General features: G+C 32.3%; 2 protein-coding genes across 4 annotated transcripts; one reads left to right on the forward strand and one right to left on the reverse strand.

The window, feature by feature from the left end:
• LOC104771561 (mitochondrial import receptor subunit TOM40-1-like) lies at positions 261–2,972 on the reverse strand. 3 transcript variants are annotated; one of them, XM_010496113.2, is made up of 10 exons: positions 2,917–2,972; positions 2,602–2,792; positions 2,076–2,157; positions 1,913–1,970; positions 1,697–1,792; positions 1,371–1,436; positions 983–1,071; positions 837–894; positions 654–737; positions 261–556 (listed from the first exon to the last, which is right to left on the reverse strand). In XM_010496113.2, the coding sequence occupies exons 4-10, from the start codon at positions 1,961–1,963 to the stop codon at positions 380–382; spliced, it is 621 nt and encodes a 206-aa protein (XP_010494415.1). In that variant the 5' UTR covers positions 1,964–1,970; positions 2,076–2,157; positions 2,602–2,792; positions 2,917–2,972; the 3' UTR covers positions 261–379. The 3 variants fall into 3 exon arrangements, with proteins under 3 accessions (XP_010494415.1, XP_010494423.1, XP_010494406.1); XM_010496121.2 differs by having other exon boundaries at positions 2,602–2,789; positions 2,917–2,953; XM_010496104.2 differs by lacking the exon at positions 2,917–2,972 and having other exon boundaries at positions 2,602–2,905.
• LOC104771583 (ethylene-responsive transcription factor ERF027) lies at positions 4,491–5,778 on the forward strand. Its single transcript, XM_010496132.2, has one exon. It carries the CDS (start codon positions 4,934–4,936, stop codon positions 5,507–5,509), a length of 576 nt encoding a protein of 191 aa, XP_010494434.1. The 5' UTR covers positions 4,491–4,933; the 3' UTR covers positions 5,510–5,778.

A 7,243-nucleotide genomic window follows, 5' to 3' on the forward strand; every position in this document is an offset into this window, starting at 1 on the left:
GGTACTACTATTTCATGATTAAATCAACATTTGTTTGTTTAATGACCGTTAAATAGTGTTATTATTCTAATTAATGTATCTTATATAATTATATTAATCAGTTATTTATATAGACTGTGTCTGCGTTTTGATAACTTCATTGAATTTTAGAAAATAATTGTGGTGAATACTGAAATCTGAAATGGACTCCAACATTAAACATTCGCTAAATGCACAGCTTCTTCTATAATTGTGAGTGCTAAATAAGTAATCAAATTTCTATAATATAACATAATCACTTGTACGCATGATCTACTTATATTAGTCTAATTAAAAAAATATAAATATATACAATTAAAGGAAAGAGTTGACAAAAAATATTCCTTAGAAAGATTAGTAACTATTTCACGAAGAGAGTGGTGACTGGTGAGCCATATGCTAAGCTCAAACCAAGCTTGTAATCCTTGTTCTTATGATCCAAATTTGCAGAAAGAAGACACTCGAGTCCCACATATAATTCCTTTCCAAGAAGTGCAGATACAACACCGTTAGAATCAATCTTTCCCTGGACACGAGACTGAAACAAAAGCTCATAATATTAGAACTATTAAAACGGATTTACAGAAGACATTGTTTTCAATTTCCATCAAATCTATGAAAATAGCAATATTTACCTGTTCAGAATTGCAGTCATACCCAACACTAGCTTTAACATCTCTTGAAAAGATATTGTACGCAAAATCAGTGGCGAGTGAAACCTGATTATGAGCAGAAAGATACGTATTATTATCTGTCATGATTATTATTATCACATCGAGCGAGCTTAAAGAGAAAATTAAATGCGAACGTCCCATTACCTTCTTTGAAATCTTATGAACATAGGTCATAAATACATTACACTTGCCCAGATGCAACCTGTTAGTAAAGAAAAGTTCTTAATATGATACTTTCTACGTATTGGGGTTGTAAGCTGTCTAATAAAGTGACTTAGAAGAAACATTACCATCTTATCAGTCTCGTACCCACACCGGACTTTTGAGGCACATTGGTGCAAAAGACCTCACCACCCAAAGATAGACAGGGTGTCACACGCTGTATTGAAAACTACTATCAGTAATCAAAATAACAACTTTTACAGTAAAATATGAACAGTCATTTCTTTTTCTTTTGTAGTATTTGTGAGCTAATTGTTATCGATTTGACGTATTATTGGCTGTTGCCATAATCTTTTTATAGACCAAGTACTTAATTTTTTCAGTATTTGTGTATACAAAGAATTTGCAAATACTAATTATACAATACAGAGACAATTAATAATAGTGGCTAATGCCAGAAATCAAATTAGAAAGAGTTGAGAAAACTTAGAACAGGACTGAGAGTAGCAAATTTACCTGGATATATGTTGCTGCAGTTAGGCCATTGATCCCGAGTTGAAATTGAGCTCTGTAGTTTAGAGGCTACAGATATGTGAGCCAAAAAGAAATTAAGTTAAAGAAACTATTCATCAAAACGTTAAATCACAAAGATAGCCAAATCTTCAAAACAGAGATAATAAGATTGTAAGAAAACACATTTTGGACAAACGTGACTCATTTCTTAGCTGGAAAAAGAAGATTGTAAGAAAACAGATTTTGTGAAGCGAATAAACACCATAGAATGATTAACAGTATCTCTAGTTGCAACTAATGCTCAAGAAGTGATCTGCTGCAACAGTTACCTTTGTATCTGCCGTCACAGTCAACTTATCAGTTATAGCGTATTTCACTGTCGCAGTTAGTCTACCATCAGTAGTAACACCTCCAGTAAGTGCCAGCTGCAACAAAAACACTCAGAACAAAAAAAAGAGAGTTCAATTAAACATTAATCCAATAACACAGATATTCTTTTGATATCCAAATAGTTTACNTCTTTTGATATCCAAATAGTTTACTACCTTTGTGTTCAAGTAGTAGGCAGCAAGTCCATAAGATGCTCCTGGCGCCATCGTTGAACTGTTCGACACAAGAATAAACGGGCTTAACGAGAAACACCAAATAAAAACAAGGAAAAGAAAAAAATTGTTTGCAAATATGACTGTAAACAAAAAACATAACCACCTGATATTAAACTTTCCTTAAAAAAAGGCTGGGGAGTAGTCGTTCAAATGTAAACTACTGAAATAATCACGGTTTAAAATATCTGCACAAAAATAAAATAAAACTGGTTACAACAATAGTTGACAAAATGACTTTTGTTGACTACCAAGAATAAAGACAAGACTTTTGAATGCAAATCCGGATCAAATTGAACAATTTGTAACCATACTAGATAGTTTCTACTGTATGAGTAAATCTTGTAAGACCACCTTGAAACGAAACGGTAGCCTAAAGTGCTCGAACTTGGCCAATACAAAACAACAAAAGACAGTTAATTAAATCTCTAACACGACAATACAATGCACTCATGAAGCCAGACTACTCATCGGATATCTCCAATTTTTCGATTCCAACACACTAATCAAGAAACACATAGATTTAATGAGATATCCGGGGAATTCAATAAGTTACCGTGGAAGCAAAAGAATTAGAATATTAAGTTATTAGAAAGATAAGAAAATCTCGATCGGCAAAAGATACACTTAACTGTAAGCTTCGCTAGTGATCTCGTCATATCCAACAGGACAAGTGGTGAGGTTCGAGTTATCAACTTCCTCATTGGCTTGTTCCGTCGTAAGAGATCAGCAGCCATCGCTTCGCTGCCGTTATTGTCTCGAGTCCGCGTCTTCGAATTTTGTGCTGATTTGCTTGCTCGGCTTTCACAGGCACCAATCTCTGCTGCACATTACAAACCAATTACACACACCCAAAAAACAAAAAACAAAAAACAAAAAAGATTTAAGCTTTAATAACTTCCGATTAGGAATTTTCAACAAGGAGGGATGCCTTTGTCTTTGTGTACCTTTAAAACTTGTTATCTCTCTGCAATGGGACCAAAAACCCTGAAAGCTTCAGAACCGGTTTAATCCACCCGACCGGATAAAATAAAACTGGTTTTTTTTTCTTCTTTTTTTTTTTTTTTTTTTTTTTTTTTTTTTTTTTTTTTTTTTTTTTTTTTTTTTTTTTTTTTTTTTTTTTTTTTTTTNNTTTTTTTTTTTTTTTTTTTTTTTTTTTTTTTTTTTTTTTTATGTTTTTCTTTTCTATACAATAATAATCTTTGCGTCTATTAAATTATTAATCCGCTTATTCATTAATTATCTTTATTTAGTGGTCGGTACAAAAATTAATTTGTTCAGAGTTTTAGGTAGGGGGGGGAATAGTGTAAATTAAGATTACGTTTCAACAGGTTTAATTATTGACTTTACAATTTAGTTTGGACATTGCTGAACCTAAAAAAGGAAAATTTGTGGTTTACTATAGGTTTTACCCAATTCGAATATAGAGTTTACATAGTTAACGAATTTGACTTTATCGTATGGTAATTCGATCCTTGAAAAGATCGAGGTAAACAATTTACCATAAAATTACATCAAAGACAGAAGAAAAAAATTATGATACTGTATATAATGGAAGCAAACTAAACTTGGGTTCAGATGTTGGAGAAAACACTAGACAAGCATATTATCTCAATCGGATATATTGCAAAGTTGACCAATACTAGTCTACTACATATTATCTAAGTTCCTGATAATGATCTATATCTCTCGTGACAAAAAACTTCGATAATAGTTCATATCAATGCGTCTTTGACATTTGGTTCCACTAGCAAGAAGATCCACCATAATTAACCTCATGTTGGATCTGAACTATTCCAAGTTCCACCATCTATTTGACATTTTATTTTATGAATGTTTCTCTTTCTCACCAGGATGACATTTACTACTGTGGGTTTTTTTAACTTCCTTCCAAGCCAATATTCGTCTATAAGCACACCCTAATTTTTTATTCTCGTTCCGGTGGTTTCGCATTTATAATGTGGCTATAGGTTTTGGGGTTTATCTTCTAACTATTTTATGTTTAATCCAATATTTATTGTTTTTGTTTCATTGTGATGTTTATAGTTGATTCTTATATAAGAACAATACTGTATATATGGAGTTTTCTAAATTTATGTACGCACTCTAGTTCAGTAAGTTTCCTCTTACAGTATATCGGAATCGGATATTTATAAGTCTATGTCATCAACTTTGTTTTTGGCGTTCATCAATAAAGTTTTCTTAGTGAATTAATATATGATAACTAACACCAAAAAATTGAACCTGCTTAGATATGCATATTCAAGTAATATATGCGTATGCTTTATCTTAAGTATATATAAATGTATGTATACATGCGTATGCTTCATATATAGGTTAAATTTTTAAGTATTTTTGTTTAATAGTTTTCAAAATATATATGCTTATATGCTTCATATTGATTATATACAGTAACTAAACTAGCTAGTAAAAACAAGATAAATTATCCCCAAAAAAAAAGAGACTAAATATATCTTAAACCCATCAAAAATATAAACTACAGTTTTTATTCTTTCTCACCTATTATTACAAGAATAACCCCAACAAAAGCCAACACACTTTCGACAACCCCAAGTGAGAAAGTGAAAGAGAATAACAACTGTGCCTTAAGAAATTATTAGTGAAATAACCCTTTCATGATTCATCTCATATTTAAACATTAGTCTCTCACACTAAGTCTAAACCCTAACTAATTCAATTTATAATCCATCTTTATGTATATACATAACACACACACACACATATATGTATACTGTTTACTTTTCAATTCTATATATATATGGCTGATGGTCACGACTCACGATACAAATCCTACCAAATGGCCCTCTTAACCAAAAACTTCTTCATCTTCTTTGATTAATTTGCCACCTCGCACGTGTGAAAAGTCAAGTTCTCTTCGCTACGTGTGAAAACTCTCTTCCCCAATTTAAAACCTACAACACTACGATTAGTACGAACAATTCAATGTCTGCTTCCGGCTTAGCTAGCCGGAAAAAGGATCCGGTGTACAGAGGAATCCGTTGCCGAAGTGGGAAATGGGTTTCTGAGATTCGTGAGCCGAAGAAAACCACTAGAATCTGGCTTGGGACTTACCCCACGGCAGAGATGGCAGCGGCGGCCTACGATGTGGCTGCTATGGCTCTTAAAGGAAGAGAAGCCGTCTTGAACTTCCCCGAATCCGCCCGGTCATACCCGGTTCCCGTATCAACATCTGCAGCGGATATACGAACCGCTGCGGCCGCTGCAGCATCAGTGAAAGGATGTACTGAGGAAGGGGAGGAGGAGAAAGAGGCAAAGAAGAAGAAGAGTAGTAGTAATAGTTCGAAGTCGAGAGCGCGTGAATGCCACGTAGACAATGATGCGGGGTCTTCGTCGTGGTGTGGAACAGAGTTTATGGACGAAGACGAAGTCTTGAATATGCCTAATTTGCTGGCTAATATGGCCGAAGGGATGATGCTTGCACCACCGTCGTGGATGGATTCTCGACCGTCCGATGACTCTCCGGATAATTCAAATGACGAGGACTTGTGGGGCTATTGATCGGGTCGTGTTGTCCACGTATATGTATGTTATCATATTGTTCTTTTGTTGGTTTGTTTTGTTCATTATATCACTTATATTATGATATATCAAATCATATGTTTTAATTAAATATGGGTGTTTCTTGTATTGTTGAATTAGGGTTTGTTTTTTTTTCTTTCTGGAGTTTTAGGGTTATCAATTAGGGCTTTATCAGCCTTATCCTACTGATTTACCCTTAATTTCACGTCTTCATGTGTTGATTTATATCATTAATCTTGTATTATTTATATTTGCAGCATATATAGTTCATGTTATTTAGTTTTTTATTCATTCTATATATATTAAGATGAGATTATGATCTAATATATAGCCCCTCGCGCGTATACATGAACTACAAAAGTCTTAAACACATGTATACTTCAGTATAAATCAACGCCGCATTTTAATTTGGCAAAATTTTCATGTTTCTCAATTAAAGATCCTATAGTATGATCTTTGTGGAATTTTCTCTTCTTTGGTGAGATTAATCATTTTTTTATAACCCATAATCAAGTGTTTTGACTTTCTATATATCATTCTTTTTATTATAATGCATTGTTATCTACATACACACAACATATATCTATCTATATTTCGGCACATGTTCGTTGCTATATATTGCAAAGATATATATTCGGAAATCCATCCAGCGATCTATATGCCACTTAATTCGTCTTGTAGTATATGTGTTAATGTTATTATATGAATCAATCGATTGATTGATGCTTATTTACACAACGATATATGTATTATATTCATCTAGTATTCCTTTTAAAAAGTTTTGATGTCCTGAGTTTCCTTTTTTAGATATGTTTTTGTTATAAAGGTTGTGCCATATATGTATGGACATGAGTGGTGTTTTCTTACTTGGTCCTTTTTTGTCGTTTTCTTTGGTAAAAAATAAAGTTATGTTTTTTTTTTGTGACACTAACAAGTGATAAGTTTTGTATTAAAATCTTAGTCTTTCTTACTACATATACCCCATATGGTTTATGCTTAAATGTCATTTTGATAAATATCACACAAATTAAAAAATTGGGATGTAAACATTTCATTAAATATTTATATATAAAACAATTTAACTCTTGGTAAATTTTACTTCTTAATATTAACATGTTTTTACTTAACTATGTCTATATGTTGTGCTTTGCACGATTTATATAACATGAATTAGAGAAATTCTATTATGTTTCAAGGTTTAACGCCAAAAAGTTGGTGCAAAAAGAATTACCACCATTTCTTTTTTTTTGCAAGCAACCAATTTTTTTACCTGAAACGGACAAAGATGGGTTAATTAAGAGGTGGCCATGTGGCTTTTCTTTAATCATATCCGTCACTAAGTTGTATAGAGCTTTAGCTTTACAACTTTTTAATATTCTATCCTAAAAAATCATACAATATAGTAGTATTATTATGAAAATTTGAATGGGTTTCTAGTCTTCAGAAATGGTAAAGGTATGGGTCAGACCAAAGAAATTTGCCTTTTACTTTAAAATAATCATTAATAAGAAATCATTTTTCCTCTTTTATTTTAAAAGAATTTTCGTAATTAATTACTTAATTCAACTCGGCTTGTCTCTTCCGACTAAAACATCTGCACTGTTTTGTTTTTAAAAAATTCATTTCGACAACTCTTTGCCACGTGTCACTATCTCCTGAGATTTCCTTGACCTAAATCCTTTTTTGTTTTGTTTTTTTTTTTTTTTTTTTTTT

The sequence above is a fragment of the Camelina sativa genome, chromosome 3 (genome assembly GCF_000633955.1).
Source record: "Camelina sativa cultivar DH55 chromosome 3, Cs, whole genome shotgun sequence".
Classification (NCBI taxonomy): Eukaryota; Viridiplantae; Streptophyta; class Magnoliopsida; order Brassicales; family Brassicaceae; genus Camelina; species Camelina sativa.

What these genes read in the sequence shown, in the direction of transcription:
- LOC104771583 (XM_010496132.2), top strand. Translation starts at nt 4,934, where the DNA reads ATGTCTGCTTCCGGCTTAGCTAGCCGGAAAAAGGATCCGGTGTACAGA.
- LOC104771561 (XM_010496113.2), bottom strand. Translation starts at nt 1,963, where the DNA reads ATGGCGCCAGGAGCATCTTATGGACTTGCTGCCTACTACTTGAACACA. An exon ending in CCTACTACTTGAACACAAAG is followed by an intron (nt 1,793 to 1,912) that starts GTAGTAAACTAT and finishes TTTTTGTTGCAG; the next exon opens with CTGGCACTTACTGGAGGTGT. An exon ending in CTGCAGCAACATATATCCAG is followed by an intron (nt 1,072 to 1,370) that starts GTAAATTTGCTA and finishes TTTTCAATACAG; the next exon opens with CGTGTGACACCCTGTCTATC.